At 44.7% G+C, this 18,271-nt stretch overlaps 1 protein-coding gene and 1 long non-coding RNA gene across 5 annotated transcripts in view; one reads left to right on the top strand and one right to left on the bottom strand.

Annotated features, from left to right (window-relative positions):
- Window positions 1–2,614, bottom strand: part of LOC138853285 (uncharacterized) — a 44,675-nt gene extending 42,061 nt beyond the window's left edge. Inside the window, exon 1 of the long non-coding RNA XR_011392494.1 lies at window positions 2,302–2,614. This is a non-coding gene — a long non-coding RNA (uncharacterized lncRNA). The remainder of the gene's footprint in view (window positions 1–2,301) is intronic.
- Window positions 1–17,948, top strand: part of Ser (protein serrate) — a 358,811-nt gene extending 340,863 nt beyond the window's left edge. For 2 of the 4 annotated variants that reach the window (XM_070089144.1, XM_070089148.1), the window contains 11 exons: window positions 7,206–7,319; window positions 7,738–7,944; window positions 8,098–8,225; window positions 8,625–8,775; window positions 10,064–10,222; window positions 11,233–11,346; window positions 12,621–12,848; window positions 12,951–13,498; window positions 13,961–14,296; window positions 14,463–14,610; window positions 14,834–17,948. In XM_070089144.1, the coding sequence (XP_069945245.1) occupies window positions 7,206–7,319; window positions 7,738–7,944; window positions 8,098–8,225; window positions 8,625–8,775; window positions 10,064–10,222; window positions 11,233–11,346; window positions 12,621–12,848; window positions 12,951–13,498; window positions 13,961–14,296; window positions 14,463–14,610; window positions 14,834–15,408 (2,708 nt within the window). In that variant the 3' untranslated portion in view covers window positions 15,409–17,948. The remainder of the gene's footprint in view (window positions 1–7,205; window positions 7,320–7,737; window positions 7,945–8,097; window positions 8,226–8,624; window positions 8,776–10,063; window positions 10,223–11,232; window positions 11,347–12,620; window positions 12,849–12,950; window positions 13,499–13,960; window positions 14,297–14,462; window positions 14,611–14,833) is intronic. The other 2 variants (XM_070089145.1, XM_070089146.1) reach the window with 2 other exon arrangements.
- Window positions 17,949–18,271: the final 323 nt, after the last annotated feature.

Raw genomic sequence — 18,271 nt, 5'->3', positions numbered from 1 at the left:
CCACTTCCCATCAATCCACTCCCCCTCTTCTTCGTCTTTCTCCTTTTATTTAATTAACTCTACTCTTTCGTTTCAAATCCTTGCCTGTTTGTCTCCAAACCTTCAAAAAACTCTCAACTCCAACCACTTCCCTTCCCCTTCTTTCTCTATCTCTCTCTCCCTTCCCCCAGAGAGTCCTAAAAGTGAGGGGTCTCTCGGGGGAAAATCGCTACCCCCTCACCTCACTGTTGTTTCATGGTAGGAGACACTTGCTGCCCCGACCATTGTAGCAACATGAAGTACGACCACCACCTCAGTACATAACACATTGTAGTAACATGAAGTACGACCACCACCTCAGTACATAACACATTGTAGTAACATGAAGTACGACCACCACCTCAGTACATAACACATTGTAGTAACATGAAGTACGACCACCACCTCAGTACATAACACATTGTAGTAACATGAAGTACGACCACCACCTCAGTACATAACACATAATTATGAAACCTTATACACAGCACACTCGTAATATAATGTCGGGAGTGAGCCTTTGTATTTCCTCGTCTTATTGTACCTGAATATACTCTATGTATGGTTATAAGGTTCAGCTCCTGGACCCGTATGTGGGGGGCACGTAGAAGTTCATACAAACATATTTGTAGCTGACAGGGGTAAAGTTTCAGCTCCTGGCCTTGCCTATTGCTGGAGTTTTCTCGTGTGTGTTTTGTGTACTGGGGTGTTAACGGCATGGGTCACTGCCACGCATCAGCTACAACAAATAAAAATATTTTAGTCTACCACATGTTTGTGGTGTTTGAACATCCTAAAAGTCTCCCTGACTGGCTGGCTGACAGCAGGAAGCGAGCAATGACGAGTAGTTATTCTTACCTGAACACTCGCCACCAGACTTGCTGAGTTGCAGCTATCACGCGAAGGTTGCAACCTTTAATTCACATCTGGTATGGAACCCATGACGCCGCAGATAAGTATACCGTTCATCTAATATTGAGACTAGGCTGAGATGGTAGAGGTATCGACTTATGCATAACCTCACACACACATACACACAAATATAAACTAGTCAATTAGCAAGAACTCGTTTAAAATTAAGTCCTTTCTAAAAATTTATCTTATACGTTTAAAGATATATTTTTTCATCTATATTATGTAAAAATTAATAATTTTGTACCAAAAGAACCTTAGAAAACTTACCTAACCTTATTATAACAAGCGCAATTTAATTTAGCCTAATCCAACTAAATATATTTTAGATAAGTTTACAATAATGTAATAATAAACACACATAATGAAACATATTTTTTTTCGTTAGGTTCAGAATGATTTTCGAAATTATTGCATACACAAATTTTCACTTGCCTTATTCGGCAAGAAGAGCGTTGCTATTTAAGCCAAAATAGCAAGTTTTACCTATTCGGCACGACTCACACAAAAATATATTAAGAGACTTCCGTGTCACTATAAATGGAAGAGGAGGATAGGGAGGGGGGGGTGATATATTTTACAATCGTTATAAAATTTCGTGGACATAGAATATATCTGGTCATGTGACAATACATGTGTTTACAATACTGTATTTTGTTTGAGAAAAAAATAGTTAAATACGTCAGTCATGTGAGAGTTTAATTGAATTTCTCCTCAGTGGTTTATCAGCGTGATAAGAGGAGGGGGGAGGATGAGGGGAGAGGGGAAGAAGAGGGATAGAAGGCAGAAAGAGAGAGGGAAGGGAAGGGGAAGTAACCAGCGTGACAGACTGGGAAGGGAGGGAAAGGTCCACCACAGGGAAGCCATGGACCGATGGACGAATATAGGGAGGGAGGGATGACTGGATAGATGGAGGGAAGGATCAGTAATAGGATTTACATACATAGATGGACGGAGAGAATGAAGGCAGGTTGGAGAGGGAGAGTAAGGGATGGGAAGGGAGAGTAGAAATAGACAGGAAGGAACGAAGATTGGACGAAAGAAGAATGGAAGACTGGAAGCAAAGGGGTAGAGAAGAGATGGAAATCTCTTAGTGTTCTCCCTCTATAACGTTATCAACAATACTACCATCACCACAATCCCGGCTATTACCATCACACTCCTTACTACTACCAACACCACAATCGATCTCACCACAACTAGTATAACTGTCAACCTCAATATCACCTCGATTGTTACTATCGTCAACACCACCACTACACTCTACCATCACCAACACACGATACTCACACATGCATCACCAACGCCACTCTACTCTCCGTGTGTACAAACAACCCTGTAATGTAAATTGACGTTTTGACGTGCACTTACCTCAACGACAGGCGAGTGTCACTTGAAGCGTCCAATAGTTAAAACCGGGTCATGGAACAGTCGCACGACAGCAAATGATGCAGTCACTGTTAATGTGAGCTTTCCTTTGACGCTAGGTGAAGTAATGGTTGATTTCACTGTTTATACCTTTTTGTGTGTGTTCTGAAACACGAATATGTATATATTTTAAAATCAAGACACACACTCACAAACAGGTCAAGTGTTTTACAGACAATTGCCCTTAAGAAACGGTGACAAAAAAGTTTTAAGTCTGGTGGAACCCAGGAGGTAAAGAATTTTGAACGATCTTTTGTAATTGAAAAAATAAGGTCAGGAGCCGAGACTCAACCCCCACGTCTCCAGCCACAGGTCAACACACATGCTGGAGTAGAGTGAACTTCATTTCATGAAAGAATTCGTGATACACAAACACTGCCGTTGTAGTGAGAGAGATGTCAAACTGGGGGAAAGAATGAAAGGTGGAGTCCTTAAGGATCAGTTGTGGGGACTCCTGCTGTTTGTTGATATATGTCAACGACCTTTCTCGCAGAGATTGATTCCTACCTGTTCATGTTCGTGGATGATGCGTAACTAATGAGTCTAGTAAACACACAAGACGCTACCTGAGTTTAGCTACCTGAGTTCATCTCTAAGATGCAAGGACGAGTTCAAGTTAGTCGGTGTACGCAACGTTGGCATTACCAAACATTTACTTTGGTGCTTTGTGAAGCACAAAACTGTTCATTCGTCGCCAGGAGCGGTGGAGCCTCGAGCCTCTGTCAGCTTAAAACGCTTGGCACTTTATTTTTCACGATGCCATTCAGCACCTGCGTGAGACTGACACTCGAGTAGGAGGAACTGCTTCAGGACTAACATCTCCATACACCTGTAAGGAAGTTTGAAATGATCCGAAGATTTACCATCATGTTAGTTCCCGAGACTATATTCATTTATAACGTCACAAAGCATACTCAACCCCTGCCAATTTGGATTCAGGAAAAATAAAAGCATTAATGATGCAATTATAAAAATGCTAGACCTGCTTTACACAGCATTGGAAAATAAGGAATATCCGCTAGGAATTTTTATTGACCTAAGAAAAGCCTTTGACACAGTAGACCACGGCATCCTACTCCACAAACTTGACCACTATGGTATAAGAGGCCATGCGCTTGCATATTTTAAATCCTACCTTTCTAATAGGTATCAGTATGTCACCATTAAAGACAGCCTCATCAATACAGCCGCTTGATACTGGAGTTCCGCAGGGAAGTGTCCTTGGACCCCTGCTCTTCCTCATTTACATCAATGATCTTCCAAACATATCCCAACACCTGAAACCGATTCTCTTTGCTGACGACACGACTTACGTCATCTCCCACCCTAATCTTGCCACCCTCAACACCATTGTTAACGAGGAGCTGCTCAAAATATCGACTTGGATGACAGCCAATAAACTTACACTTAACACTGGTAGCAGAGCAGGTGTTGCGCAACTTAACATTAAGATCGACAACACTCTAATTGCCAGACATAATGAGGGCAAATTCCTTGGCCTATACCTCGACAACAACCTAAATTTCAGCACCCATATCCAACACATAACAAAAAAAGTATCCAAAACGGTGGGGATCCTCTCCAAGATACGATACTACGTACCGCAAACTGCACTTCTCACACTATACCATTCACTTATATATCCATACCTCACCTATGCTATCTGTGCTTGGGGTTCAACTGCAGCAACACACCTAAAGCCAATAATAACCCAACAAAAAGCCGCAGTAAGAATAATCACTAAATCCCATCCCTGGCAACACCCCCCCCCCTCCCCACTCTTCATAGATCTAAACTTACTCCCTGTTCAGAACATCAACACTTACTACTGTGCAATCTATATCTACAGAACCTTAAATTCCAATATTAACCTTGACCTAAAACGCTTTCTTGATAGTTGTGACAGGATCCACAGGCATAACACCAGACACAAACATCTCTGACATTCCCCGTGTTCGACTAAACCTTTACAAAAATTCATGTATTTCAAAGGACCTAAAATCTGGAACACCCTACCTGAAAACTCTAGAACTGCAGACACATTCATCACTTTCAAAACTACAGTTAAAAAACATCTTATCTCCCTGATCCACCCCGACAACTAACTACATGATAACCACCTGGTGGTTCACAATTACACTCACTCACCCACTGACTATAAACCCAGAAATACTAATCTTAATCTTAAAATAATAAATCCTAACTAGTCATAAGTTTGCCTATGATACTCCAATATAGACACTTTGTATTGTGCCAAAACAAAAGCATTCACATTGCTAAACTCACAAATTATGATGTAGTCACTTAGCCTTAATACCATAATCTGTAAGGATTTAATGTTAAGAATTAATCTAAGTCTGCTCGAAATGCCTAGCCATGCTAGGTGTCCTAGTGGGCCCCCTCTGTAATTAGTATTTTATGACATGTAAACCACACAATACCCAAAACCTGTAAACCCCACATTGTAACCCTTATAAAGAATAAACTTGAACTGAATTGAGATATATGACTTGAGCTGTGAAGACTGACGGAACCAGATCTCATCTTTGGTAAAGACTCATTGGAGATATGTTGGGAAATTTCACTCCCTCAGTCATTCTTACTCTCTTTCACACACACACACACACACACACACACACACACACACACACACACACACACAGGACTAAGACACGAAAATATAAATATTTCTTTACATGCGTTTGCTGGCTTCACATTTCTGTTGACATTATACAGGAAAGAAAAACTGTCTAGATTATTGTCATAACTCTCTTACCGACATAAAAAAAAATTATTTAATCGATAAATATAACGGCAAACAGACCCCTTTGTGTGTGTGTGTGTGTGTGTGTGTGTGTACACTCTGGTGGACAAAATATCAGTAACTTACGCACCTAACGCGTCTTGTCTTCATTAGTCCCCATATATACAATGCCAGAATGTACAACTCTCATGCGTCCTCGTGGGTGTTTGGCCAGTAATATTCTTTACTACAGAGACGGGAAGGAAGGCAGGTTCTAAGAGCAAATCGCCTCCATTACCTCTTACCTGTTTAGATTATTATATTCCTGGGGAAGCACTAAACCCATAGGGGTCATACAATTAGTGATATAGTAGGGGTCACACAGTAGGGGTCGTACAGGTGTGGTCATACAGTAAGGGTCATATAGCGCTTGAGCTAACTGCTCAGAAAACAATATACATTACACATACCGTGCGGCTGACTTCACCGCAACAGTGCAGGTTACGTCAGGTGGCAGGGCGGGGTAATAGCCCTGTTGATTGGTCCTTATTATGGTCATCTGGGTGTGTAATCTCGGCTGTAACACTTGCTTGTATTCTCAGACCTGGGGGCACCGTTCTTGAAGACTGTAATAAAGCTGTACACAATTATTATAGTCGGTATTATGCGTGATTATTTCTTTGTTGTTAAGGAAGTTAATCAATCTTAAACTCTCTGCCTTTATCTTTCTTTATTAAAAGCACTGGACTTTCCTCCTCCTCCTTCCAGACCGCGATCTACAGGAGACTACTAGCTCCTACTTACCTATTTACTACTAGGTGAACAGGAACAATAGACTTAAGGAAACTTTTCCCTACGTCTCTTCCAGCCCAAGATTCTAAACCATTAACTAGTGGTTAGGGGTTGGCTGGGTTTAACTTTCTCTTGGCTGTTTATATCTGACGTACTGATACTGTGAATTTATTTACGTTTTCCTCCCGAGTTCCTCTCTAGTATGTTACAACACTTGTCACCCAAGAGCGGTAAAAGTCTTTATAAAATTTCTCACTTATTTGGATGTTCTGCTTTAGTCTGTGATCCCTTGCCTTAGTTACTACCGTGATGGATCATCAGAGCTTGTCTACCTCATCTACGTCCCGTAGTTATAACCATACTAGATATACCTCATCTACGGCCTCAACTATTTCCGACAGTTTTTCGTTTTTCTGGCACCAGCCTGGTGACAGAAAATTGTAGTCTAACCTGCTATGACCTTTTTGATTTAGATTTACCGTCTACGTACTCGCACCACAAATGATAAACGTATATATTTGAACGTTTCCACATTAGGTTCAGCCAGCTCGTTTCAGACGTATTACCGTCTTTTGTTGTGTTTAGATTCACGTCAGCTGGCCTGACCTAAAGAAAGTAGCACTTATAGGTTTGCTTGAAGCGTTTCAAAACCGACGTTAGGTTCTCGGTATTAGATGAAATGTTGTTATATATCTGAAATTTATTTTGAGGTTTGCTGCTGCATTTGTGATTCTCTGGTAACGTTTAATAATTAATCCAGCACAATCCACCCAGTATTTTCAAGACTTAGACAATGTATACTCTTCCTATGGCTTGTTTCAACTTTAATCTCATTCTCTCATTAATATGTATTCATTACGTATCATCAACCATCTCTCCATTTCCTCAATTTATCTAAATATTTTTATATATTTCTTATTTGTATGAGATTTTCGAATCATACGTAAACAATTATGTCTGAACGAGTGTATTCGTGCACGCGCTTACCAAACTCATTTGGGGGGTTACGAATCCTATTCAACATTTGACCTGACCTCAGCTGACCCTGTTTAAGCATCCACACACTTGGGGTCGCTCGTGCATGAGTCATGCTCACATTAGCTCGCTCTGCACAGCTTGTAGCTGTTTTAAGATGATTTCTCGACCTTACTTGACCCAGTCATCGCGTATAAACCTCCAGGATCCGGCCGTGAGAACCGTGTCTAATGTAGCCACGATTCTCAAACAATATATGACCTCAGAGCAGATAATGGGGTGACCCCCCTGCATGACTTCTGACCCCGGTTCTCTTTCCCTCTCCCCCTCCTTTCAGACCTGGACGAGTGCGCCTCTGACCCCTGCGAGCATGGCGGTACCTGTGTGGACCAGGTGAACAGTTTCACCTGTACTTGCACCCTGGGCTGGGAAGGCAACACCTGTCAGTTTGGTGAGTACATCGCCTCCACTCCCACATATCAAATGTACCCCTTTCCTCTCCAACATGCACATTTTATTCTTCCCTGTTTGCAACAATATCTTCTCCATTATATATAGTAAATACACCTATTGTGTAAACAAAGTATCGTGTGGGTTCAAACAAGAGTTAACAGATGACATGCCAGCTCCTGTAGTTCTATGTCTCTGCACTCTGATAATATATCTCCACTAATGCTACAAATCAGGTTTACTTGATAGTTAACTACCAGCAAATAATACCATGGACGATAGTAGACAACATGTAACTATGTTGTACTGTTCTCTATCGTATCTTTTCATTCGAGTACGTAATTATTTCTCTTCTTTTCAAGCAGTCTTTAGCCTCGCTGCTATTCACTAACCTTGGCACCTCTCATGCACACGGACAGACTCTGACGAGTGCCAGGGACGGCCGTGCATCAACGCAGTGTCGTGCGTGAACCTGGAGGGTGACTACAAGTGCCAGTGCCGGAACGGATGGGAGGGCAAGAACTGTGACATCAACCTTAATGACTGTCAGGGGCAGTGCCTCAATGGGGCTACCTGTATCGACCTTGTTGACGACTACCACTGTGCCTGCTCCCCCGGCTTCACAGGTGAGTGCCAGGTATAACACCCAAGTACAGCACCCAGTATGCTACGCAGGTGAGTCTTTAACCACATAACATACAGAACCTGAAGTTAAGTTTTTAAGCATTAGAATCACGTCTGAGTGTTAGCTTATAACAAAAAATTGTCTTTGACGGAAGGGCGTAACTGTGAGACGAACATCGACGAGTGTGGCAGTGGGCCATGCAGCAACGGTGGCGAGTGTGTGGACCTGGTGGGCCACTACCGTTGTATCTGTCCCGTTGGCTACTCTGGACAACAGTGCGAGGTGAGGGACTACTGCCTGCTTTCCTACTTATCATCTTTCCTGGCTGAGATTAAATGTCTTCATTAACTTCCCTGACTGATTGATTATCTGCAATCTTCACAGTGCCACAAACTCGGCTTTTGTTTTCATCTGGCTTTTATTAATGCCCACACTTGCACTATTATGCCATTTAAATAATAGTCCGGTTTTAAATAATAGCTTTAAAGAGCGCATAGAAAACTTTGTTCCATAATATCTCCAGACTTTTGTGATTAAGGAATCAATTCCAGTTTAAACTCAAACTTGATATCTAATTTTGGTAATTGTGACAATATTGCAACGTTCAGTTTATGGGTTTTATACCTTCGTACGTAAGATAGTGAGAGTTTTATCGAGAGTTTTGGTGTGTACTTTGTACAGATCGACATCGACCTGTGCAACCCCAACCCTTGTGATAACGGCGCCCCCTGCATCAACACCCAGGCTGACTACTACTGCCACTGCCCCGAGGGTTGGGGCGGCAAGAATTGCTCCCTGCCCCGCCCCGCCTGTACACAGCCTCCCTGCCAAGGTAAGTCATTACTGACTCACACCTCGCTTACTACTGCCTCATACATTACTACTCACACCTCAATACTCCCTAGCACCTCGCTACTGCCACCTCGATAACCACAATCTTCCCCCCTGGTTAATTCTCCACCCTTCTACCCTGAATATTCACTCACCTTGGCTACTCGCAAACCTACTCGCATCGTTCCTGTCATTACTCACCCTCTCCCTCCCACCACTACATACTAAACTGAGTAAACTGGTTACAAGTCAACAGTTTACAGAAACTGTACACAACAGTCAACCACCTTAACAGTTAGTGTCTTCTTTCAACAGTCTTTAATTTACTGCCAGGAGTTCGCAGTAAAATTATGGTATACGAGGTAGCGAATGAATAGTATAAACCTGAATAAATATTGCGAGAATTAGTGAATATTTATTTTTAAAAAAGTTTGAAGAATTAAAAGGCACAATACCGTGATTGTAACAATACACAAATAATCCGCATGTAGGAGACTGAAACGTAATCATGAGATTATGTTTGTCTGACTAACACCATTAACTAGTTACAAGTGTGACTAGTGAATGGTCCAAGTCAGAAATGTCGTCGTAGTTTGTCTCCTATGTGCGGGTTATTTGTGTAATTAAGTTCTGTGTTGCTTGCCCCGAGGGTGAGGAACACAGTGTTGATAGACCTCGAGAGCTTATCAAAATTAGGCTGAGGGACTGCTTACTCCATCTTCTACCGTCTCCAGTGGTGTCAACACCTTCAAATAACCTCTGTGTTAAATTGACAAAGCCACTGATGGGCGAAACGTCTTCACAAGGCACCCAGGTGTTGCACATGTCTTAAAACATCATTTTGTTTACCTTTACGTCACCTACCCCATTTGTTTACGCTGGAGACTTGCTGTCACTTCTACATTTGTTTGTGTTCTCTGTTGTTTCATCTTTATTCTTATCCTCTCCCTTAATTTATTCGCCTGACTTGTATGCATCTGTCTCTTCAATGTTTTTCATTTGTCACTTCGCTTCGTTTCTGTACTCGTTCTTGTACTCTGCTCTGTTTGCTACCCACAAGCCTGTTTTCCTGTCCTCGCTTCTTCTGCCTGCTTTTTCCTCTATCCACCAAGTACAAATGCACTGGCGGCCCATTGGTTGTCGCCTGCATATGTCCGTAGTAACGTCCATGTCGACTTGGCTGTACTTAACCGAAGTCCTTCCCCCCCCTCTACGAACACTAAGCCACTCTTTTCGCGAGGAGTCCCAAGCCAGTTCTGAACCTTCATTTCCCTTCCCTCTCCCGCCAGTAGTGGACAGCTGTACGGTTCCCGAAGCTCAGGAGTCAGGTTCGGTGCTGCTGGTACCGTCCAACATCTGCGGCAGGAGTGGTCGCTGCGTCAGCCATGCAGAAGCAGCCTTCTCCTGTGTTTGTGATCCTGGCTTCACTGGACAGTACTGTCATATTAGTGAGTACACCTGAGTACTGTCATATTAGTGAGTACGCCTGACTACTGTCATATTAGTGAGTACATCTCAGTACTGCCATACCAGTTGTATCATTTACAAAACTCCAGAACCGCTTGGTTATACAATGCTTTTAACAAAAGCTGTTGCTATTATTATTATTTGGCTGTCACTATTGCCAGTTTTCAGGTGTCTTGACACTATCATTATCAGTTTTCTGCTGTCGTGAATATACTGTCAGACTACACACACTAATTAATAACAGAAGAAAAACTCAAGTCAATTAGGAGTCAGTCATATCTATAAGTGGTTCCAAGTCACAGGCTAGGAGAATGTCAGGAAATTTTGACTGCTATTTAGGGGTCCCTCAAAGAATAGGTTCAGGGACACTCAGGCCGCTCAAACCTCGCCAGCACGGTAGGTGACCCAGTGTGAGGGTGCCACACTAATACTGCACATTTAGTGCAACGCTAACACTCAAGATTTTTGCTTCGAAGAGAGAGAACACTGGGCAGTGCCACACCCTGTGCCACTGCTGTGAGTGAGCACAGTGCCACACATTGTGTCACTGCCAGATAGTTGACACTCCACTTCCAGCTGTTTCAGTATACAGGTATTAGTCAAGGGTTAATCTGTACATTACAGTTCGGCTGTATTAGATGAAGCATTGATCTGTAGTAAGAAAGGTGAATTATTATTATAATCAAAAAGAAGCGCTAAACCGCAAGGGTTATACAATGCACAAGAAAGGTGAAAAAAGAAGAGACAGTGGCCAGGATTGACTTAGGTTACCTGTATATGTGGCAGGCTGGTGTAGCAACTCCAGGAGTGTAAAGAAGGATGAACACTGACGCACATGTTTTCAAAATACTGTATGTTTTGAAGCAGGTATTTATAAGTAGAGGTAACGCAGCTCTGTACAGGTGTTTAACGAGCACTCTTAACACCTGACATTGAAGCCCAGCAGTTAAACTAACATGTGTTAAAAAACCTCTGCCCCATCTACCCTCAGATGTGAACGACTGCGAGTCCTCACCGTGCATGAACGGGGGGACATGCGTCGACCTGGTGAACGGCTTCCAGTGTGTGTGTGACCCAGGCTGGGAGGGTCCACTCTGCAACATAGGTAATTTCATTAGTCTCTCGTGTGTGTGTGTGTGTGTGTGTTTTGGCATGCTCAGTTCGTGTTTGCTATTGTTACTGATATTACTGTTACAGATAATTGTATTCATAGTCATATGATTATTGTATATAATGAGTTTCGGGGAATACTGTGAGAGGAGGATATTGGAAGAAGCCGAAGAGAGAGCAGAGGATTAAAAGGGGAGGGGGAGGAGTGAAGAGGAAAAATTATTATTATCAAAAAGAAGCGCTAAGCCACAAGGGCTATACAGCAAAGAGGAGAAAAAAAAGATGAGATCATTGGAGGGAGGAGAGGCGTGGAGAAGGGGAGAATTCAGCGTCACAAGAGTAAACAAAATCAAAAGAGGGACTTCAGGAAGGTGATGTGTAAAGGAAAGGTTTGTTAAAAGTCTAATAAAGGAGGGGAAATGGGGGGAATACAAGACTGCGAAAAAGGTGCAGGGGAAGGATAGAGTATAACAACGCGAGGAGAGGGGATAGGGATGGGGATAGGCAAGAGCACTCTAGAAATGGCTGTTGGATACACTACAGCACCAGTGGGACGTGGAGGGAAGGGGGGAGGCTTTGAAGACATGCTGCGGCAACAAGAGGGGATAAAGCTACAGCGGCGTTAATGAGGTTGCCGCAGCCAGGTCGCAGGCGGGACGTCCACTCATTAGTATGCGGCGTCCAAGTTTTCCCATTTGTGTAACAATGGCGGACTTGTGCTGGTCAGCAGACCGGTAATTAATGTGATCACGGGGCCGGGGACTCTGAGAGGTGCGCTTCCCACCAGCCAGACCTCAACCCTTGCAATGTGTCCAGCCCTGGCTGCATTCCCGGTCTTACCTGCTCTTCTTCACTGTATGTAAACAGCCTTCTGGTTTACCATCCCAGTTTCGGCTTACACTTCACTTGAGAGCTGCCATACGTAAGAACATAAGAAAGGAAGAACACTGCAGCAGGCTTACCGGCCCATACTTGGTAGGTCCTTCCCAAACCCAAATCCACTAAAAAATATTTGCGATCATCCCATTATCAATGTTACCCAAGGAATAAGGTTTGATAACCCTAGCTTCTTTCGTCCACAGGGTCGTGACTGTCCACCTTGCAGTAAATGCTCCTTGTAGTTCCCGGGTGGGTTCCTAGCTACTCCCTTCTCAGCTGTCTATCCTCCTGCACATCGAGTTTGTCACCCCTGCCCCCTGTTCCTCTCTGTCCACACCCCTTTGTTGCTGCCGTCTTGAGAAAATCATTCGTGATTCTTCTTTTCCACAGATGTAGATGAGTGTAGCGATCATCCTTGTCGTAATAACGCTACTTGTGTGGACGGCGTCACAGACTTCACCTGCGCGTGCCAAGGCAGCTGGAAGGGCCGCACGTGCTCCTCCACCACGTCTCACTGCGACCCCAGCACGTGTCAGCATGGTGGCACTTGCGTCGACCTCGGCAATGCCTTCGTTTGTCGCTGTCCCGATGAGTGGAAGGGCACTACCTGCCAGATCCGTGAGTATCTCGCCAAATTTAGAATTCTTGTGATTTACAACTGTGTTTGGCGTGTATTGTGATTGTGTTGATGCCGGTGTAAGAGTTTGTTGTTGGCTTCAGGTGAACGGCGGGTGTGCGATTCTTCGCCGTGCCAGAATGGCGCGACGTGTGTCAACACGGGAGACAGCTTTACGTGCCTATGCCCGGACGGGTGGGACGGCGCCACCTGCCATAACAACATCAATGATTGCACACCGCACCCTTGCTACAATGGTGGCCGCTGTGTCGACGGGATTAACTGGCGCGTGTGTGAGTGCTCGCCTGGCTTCACGGGTCCTGACTGTCGCGTCAACATAAATGAATGCGCCTCCTCCCCCTGCGCCTTCGGCAGTACTTGTGTCGACGGCATCGCAGACTTCCGCTGTGTGTGTCCCCCGGGACGCACGGGACGGCGCTGTGAGCACGTGGAGGGTAACAACAGCGTGGAGCAACCCTCGCAGGCTTGCCTGTGGGGCGGCGACCTCCGACCCCACGGTGCCGTCTGGAGGCACCAGTGTAATTCCTGCCACTGCAGCCACGGCACCGCCTCCTGCTCTGACGTCTGGTGTGGTCCAGAGAACTGCCTCCGATCCCGTGGTCCTAACCACTATCCCTGCGAGCCCTACCAGGTAATTATTCTGTATTCTCTAATCAAAACTATTGCAACCCTCAGTGCAGGTTACATGTACAGGTCTTTCACATTTGTGGGAAGTAATTGATCAGTTCAGCCACGCCACTTTCTCATAAAAAAAAAAAAAAAAAAGCGCTTCAAAAAAAGTTGATTTTTAGCACATTTCGGTTGGGTTTTCAATATTTGTTTAAATCGCGCGTATGTTAGTCTCTTTTTGACCAGTTATTTGTGTGTCTTGTAATATTTTATTGTTTAGTTTCTCTAAAAGGCTGTTTTTAAAGCATTAAGTTTTTCTTTTTTTAATCTACTCTAATCTGTTTGAGCGCTTTTGTTTTTCCTGTCATATTTAACAATATAATTCTTAAATTGGTTTTCAGTTTGTTGAAAGGTGCTTCCTGTGATCTATTAAATACTTGGTCTATTCTTGTTGCTTTATTTACATAAGTGTTTGCGCATGCAGGTATGTGTGCCAGGTCCACTACACTGGTGCCTAGCTCCGCCGTGCGAGCCATGGGGGGAGTGCAGGATGCTGAGTGAGGAGGGGCAGCAGGTTGCTCCCCGCGTCAACCCTGGTCCTCGCGAGTGTGTACCCAACCACGCCACACTCAACAACGCCTGTGCCAGACTCACCCTAGTCCTCAACCGCACCAGGCTTCCCAGTGGCTCCCGCGTGCAGGGCGTGTGTCAGGGGCTGAGGGCGGCCTGGGCAGACCGCCACGCCCATACTTCTACTCCCGCCCCCATCATTCTCTGCGGCCTCGTCACTGGCAGCAACGATACCATTGAAGTCACTCTGGTAAGTGTTCCCTGCTGCACCGGTAGATTAAACTATATATAATTTAACATACGCCTCTATCACCCGAGGAAATAGACACCAATTTAAGTTTGACTTAAGGTATATATAAGGCGCCGCCAGTAGTAAGAACCAGCTGGCACGTGTATAATGTTGACACTTTTTCTAGTCGTACGCGGAGGGTGGCCCTGAGGGTGACGTGACGGTGGCAGCCAAGACCCTAGGGGAGCTGGTCAGCAGGAAGCTCACCCCTGTCACTGCCCTTGCCGCGGCCATTGAGGTCAAGGTGGAAACCACAGTCGTCAGCGGTGAGCCAGGTCAGTCGTGCAGCTTCCTCTTCCCTCTCAGTCTTGTCGGGTAGCTTGTGTTTTGAGAGTTCTGTAGTAGTAGTCAGTCAAGTAAACTTGGGTAGCTGGAGAGAATGGGTGTCTGGAGTTCGAGATTTAGCTTGTTTTTGTTCCCACTGTGTAACTATCATATTGAATAGGAGATCCCGTAGGTATCTGCATTAAGCTGACAATATTTTTTTTTCTTGTGCAGGTGTTGCGAACGGAGTGTTGGCGGCGGTGACTGTGGTGTTGGTTGTGGTGGTGGTGATAGCGGTGGCAGGCCTAGGGTACTGGCAGTGCCGTCGGCGCCACCTTCAAGCGCACCACCGCACAGCCTTCCCCTCCCACTCCTCCAGACACAAGCTGGCAGACGACACCCCCGCTGAGAAGTCCAACAATGAGAACGAGGAGAAGTTGTGGCGTTACCACAACCCGCTCAAGACCGCCACACTGAGTGGAGGACCAGGGGACGGATCCGAGCCCTCCTGCTCCAGAGTGAACCCCCAAGGCCCCGGGGACCCAAGGGTGGCGCCCCTGGGCTCCACCGTCGGACTAATTCATGTACCTAAGGCAGTCCTGGCCACGCCAGAGACGGACGTCAGTGACTGTGAGTCGCCCACGCACGGACTGCCCGTTGCGATACGGAAGGTTCAAAACGCCGACGTGGAGCGCAATATGACCCCACACGACCCCGCCTGCAAAAGCCTCCAGAAGGAAATCAACCTCAAGGCCATTTCTCCCAGACCCCACGACCACGACCTCGTCACCAGCGAGATGGTCGTATAGCACTCACCTCAAGAGCCTTTAACATGGGCACCCTTTTAGCCGGGCGGTGACAGTGCCACAGCTGGGCTCTGAAAATGACAGTGTTAGTGTCTGAAGCCGCGTTCACAGGCCGGCTCCTTGACCATAGTAACACCTTCCTCGTGTCCTGTTGATAACGCACGCTTGGGTCTGTGTCATGATTAACCCAATGACAGGAATGTGACGCAGATCCTTGATGTTATAAACATACATGTGACTCCAAGATGTGCCAGTGTTGACATACGCATCACCTAACAGTGTAACATTAACCGGTACTGTTAAATTATGTGAATGATACGGTAAACTAAAAACAATAATCTTAACGGTGATGCACAAGACTATAAACACGCATTGCATCTTATGACAACACGGTTCCGACGCGGCCTCTGGGGGCTTAAAGACTACCGAGTGAACGAGAGGCTGTGTATGTATGTATGTACGTAGTTCCTGGGACGGCCGCTATTGACGGTGGTGGCACTGCTTGTCACAACTCTACGAATCAAAGCTAAACGAATTTTTTTTTTTTTTACCCTATCCCCTCTTTTGTACCCAGAATGCCTTAGCGACGCATCTGTAAGTCAGCCAGCCTTGTCTTCAGCCTTAAACCGAGCGCTTATGTATAGATAAAACCTTTTAAAGTGACTGATCCGGTGTTTATAATGTATAGATTTAGCACATATGAAGGTCGTGATCTCTATATTTTACATTTTGTATTGATTTCTGACTTCCAACTCTTGTTACTCCCCTCCCACCTTTTTTTTTTTACTTCACGTAAAAACTAATTCCCGTCCCTCTCCTCTACCTTCGTGATGTACAGCGTGACGTCACTCATGATGTAATGTTTCTGACGTACCTCTGGTTGTAAGGACGTCACCAGGTTTGACGTCAGTGTCATGAATGGTGGTTAAGTCATAACTAATAAGAGTGGGCCGCCACATATGACTTGTAAAGGCATCAGTGGCTGTGATGTTTCTTCTTAACGTTACGAGGTTACAACGCATTACATTGACATTTCTAAAAATCAAGTAGGCGTTTTTTAGGCAATCATGTGACCCATTAATGGAAGACCCTGGGTCTCCAGGTGACTGGATTTACATGTACGACTCACGCTCTGAGCGACGATGGTTAGTCCAATACAAGTCCTCGAGTTTGTGTTGTTGTGTCTGGGGATACTTTTGTTCCACCCGCTCCGTCCAAGTACCGTATCCTGCCTATAGTGCATCAATAAGCCTATCTGTATTCGTCCGCATTAATGACATGGTCAGCTCTCTTATAGAGCTTCGCTCTTCACACACACACAATGTATATATATATATGCAAAACAACCACAGTGGTTGTTTTGCATATTCTGAAATCACCTGTTTACTGTGATCTTATTGCATATATAGGGCAATTTTTTCGATTATGCTACTGAATAATTCAATTTTCGATACATGTTCGAAAAAATGAACTATTTAGGAGAGCTGACTGTATATGTGCGCCTAGACGGGTGTAGAGCTTTGGTGAAGAGTGCAAGATTCTTCAGCAAAAGTTTGGCCATCACAACCACTGAGGGCTAGCACCATCCCTGGTAGTCTTAGACCAGTACAACACACACACAGTCAGAGGTGGTCACTACAACCGCTGTACACTACTCGCGTCACTTATGCAATACCTGATATTGATGTAGAGAGCTGTGATATTTTTGTACATTTCTATTCAGTGTTGTGCAATGTATATATGTAAGTATTTATTGATGTTTCTCTCTCATTGCCGCATTTTGTTACGATTCTGCACCTGTCTGCCGGTGTTCAGTGTTCGGGCAGTGACTCTTCAGTGTTCGGGTAGTGACCCCCAGTGGGAGTACAGGGAGGGAGAGTGAAAGATGCAGCGCTGAGGATACGCTGCCGAGAATGATGGAGAAAGGTCGCTGTCGGCGAAGAAACGTGTTGTGATAACGGAGGAAGAAAAAAAAAGTGTCAGGTTACGAAACCCGGTGATACGAAGATCGAAAAAGCTGACGTAATTTGTAACAAGAAAAAAAATGGGTAACAGGAAATCAACGCTGACGGCGGACCACCATTTTCCTTGTTTACGCTGGGAGAAATGCTTTTTAAAGCAGGAAAACAGCCTTTTTTATATATCCAAGATGGAGATTAAAATGTCCCTTTTCTTTAAAGAGGAAAAAACTCTTATTATAAGCGTGACAACGCTTTTCCAGGAGTGGAAAAGCGCCATCATCCACTTGGGGGGGACACTGGCGGACACTGCCTCTTCCTGGGTGCTGACCACTAGCAGGCGATGATACATAGGCTGTGATACTTCGGCAAAATACCACAGGAGACGCGGGGGGGCGGTGACCCCTCCCTCTCATACCAGTCTTTGCCATATTACTGAAGAAAACCCCGTACAAAGTAAATTTTACATATCGCATCATATAGATATACGTATATATATTTTTTTTCTCTGGTATTTTCGACCGAGATAGAGCAAGCCTTGTTGGAAACATCTCGAAAAGACAATAAAATTTTATTGGAAATTTACTGAGCTTTTAGTGAATCCTTATTATTACCTCACCGTTATTCAGATGAAAATCAACCAGGTTCCCTTGTGTATAACCCGGCATTCATGAAGAACATTCACTTAACACCCTTACACTGCCACTATGAACAAACATCAGGTATTTAACAGCCTCCCCTCAGAGGAGGTTCCTTGACGCTGGTGAGGGGCTCTTAATCTAGGGAATTGGATCTGTGCTCCAGTTCCCTGAATTGAGTCTGAATACCTTCCATCCCCTCCCTCCTCACATGCGCTGTATAACCCTATGGGTTTAGCGTTCCCCCATGATTATAATTATACTTAACAC

This window comes from Cherax quadricarinatus, chromosome 27, assembly GCF_038502225.1.
Source record: "Cherax quadricarinatus isolate ZL_2023a chromosome 27, ASM3850222v1, whole genome shotgun sequence".
In the NCBI taxonomy this organism is placed as follows: Eukaryota; Metazoa; Arthropoda; class Malacostraca; order Decapoda; family Parastacidae; genus Cherax; species Cherax quadricarinatus.
The sequence above is the reverse complement of the archived record's forward strand: the minus strand, read 5'-3'. Positions and strand labels throughout refer to the sequence as shown.